The sequence below is a fragment of the Sphaeroforma arctica genome (genome assembly GCF_001186125.1).
Source record: "Sphaeroforma arctica JP610 unplaced genomic scaffold supercont1.10501, whole genome shotgun sequence".
Lineage (NCBI taxonomy): Eukaryota > Ichthyosporea > Ichthyophonida > Sphaeroforma > Sphaeroforma arctica.
Window position 1 is genome coordinate 1 of NW_014030057.1, and position 931 is coordinate 931.

Consider the following 931-nt stretch of genomic DNA (forward strand, 5'->3'; position numbering starts at 1 on the left):
GCCCTATGTTTGTCGTATCCGCACATTTCTATGGCATTTTCAGCCACTGCGGGGGCCAATGTGCCCACTCGCTTGTACAGTGGCCCTGTCGACTGTTACCATCCGATAGGTTGGCTTGTATATAAATTAACCAATGGCCACGTGTATCTGTCGCATGTTTATTGGCGGCATCCTATCAGCTGCTCAGGCACTATGTGGTACTGTACCCCGTGTTCATACATATCTGTGATATTTTGTTTTAACAGCCCTGGACCACTAGTTCACACACACGAATCCCACCACACCCCTTCTGACACCTGTTCACCCGTATCGGTGGCCTTTTTCTTCTTCCTATCCATGGGCAGCCCTGGACCACGTGTTTGAGAATGGGGGGGCTGTGGTGCAGAAGTTCTGGATCGCCATCCCGCTGTGCAGCGTGTCGTGTCTGTTCAGCATGTACGCGTACCAGTTTGTGTTTGTGCACACGTGGTTGCAGGAGTATCTGACGGTGTCTGAGCTCAGCCAGATAGGGCTCACGCGCACCGACAATCTGCAGGAGTACTTGCTGGGCCAAATTGTGGTACGTTCCAGGAGTCATACGCCTGTTGCCTATTTCATTTCCTCGTTTCTTGTTAGGTTTACTGTATCCTCGCTTCTGACTAGGTTGTAGCATAGCATGGTTAGATCAATGTACACGCACTGTTCACCCATTCCCCTGCTCACTTACATGCTTGCCAGGTGACTTGGTGCAGCGTGTTCCAGCTTAAGATGTTCTCTCTGAGCGGAGACTCCGTCAAGGACACCAGTATCGAGGCCAAACTAAGGGCATTGAAGGCCTTCAAAGGGGTCTCTGCAATCCGCTTGCTCAAGCGATTGGCCAGGTACGTTGCAGGTAGTCGTTAACTATAGATTTGTTTCGTTGTCTGATACATGGTTTTATATATGTATATAT

At 49.8% G+C, this 931-nt stretch overlaps 1 protein-coding gene across 1 annotated transcript; it reads left to right on the plus strand.

Annotated features, from left to right (window-relative positions):
- Positions 1 to 433: 433 nt before the first annotated feature.
- SARC_17364 (hypothetical protein) lies at positions 434 to 882 on the plus strand (the record flags this gene model as incomplete). The annotated part of the gene is made up of 2 exons (XM_014288541.1): positions 434 to 559; positions 718 to 882. The coding sequence occupies 2 exons, from the start codon at positions 434 to 436 to the stop codon at positions 880 to 882; spliced, it is 291 nt and encodes a 96-aa protein (XP_014144016.1).
- Between the last annotated feature and the right edge of the window lie 49 nt (positions 883 to 931).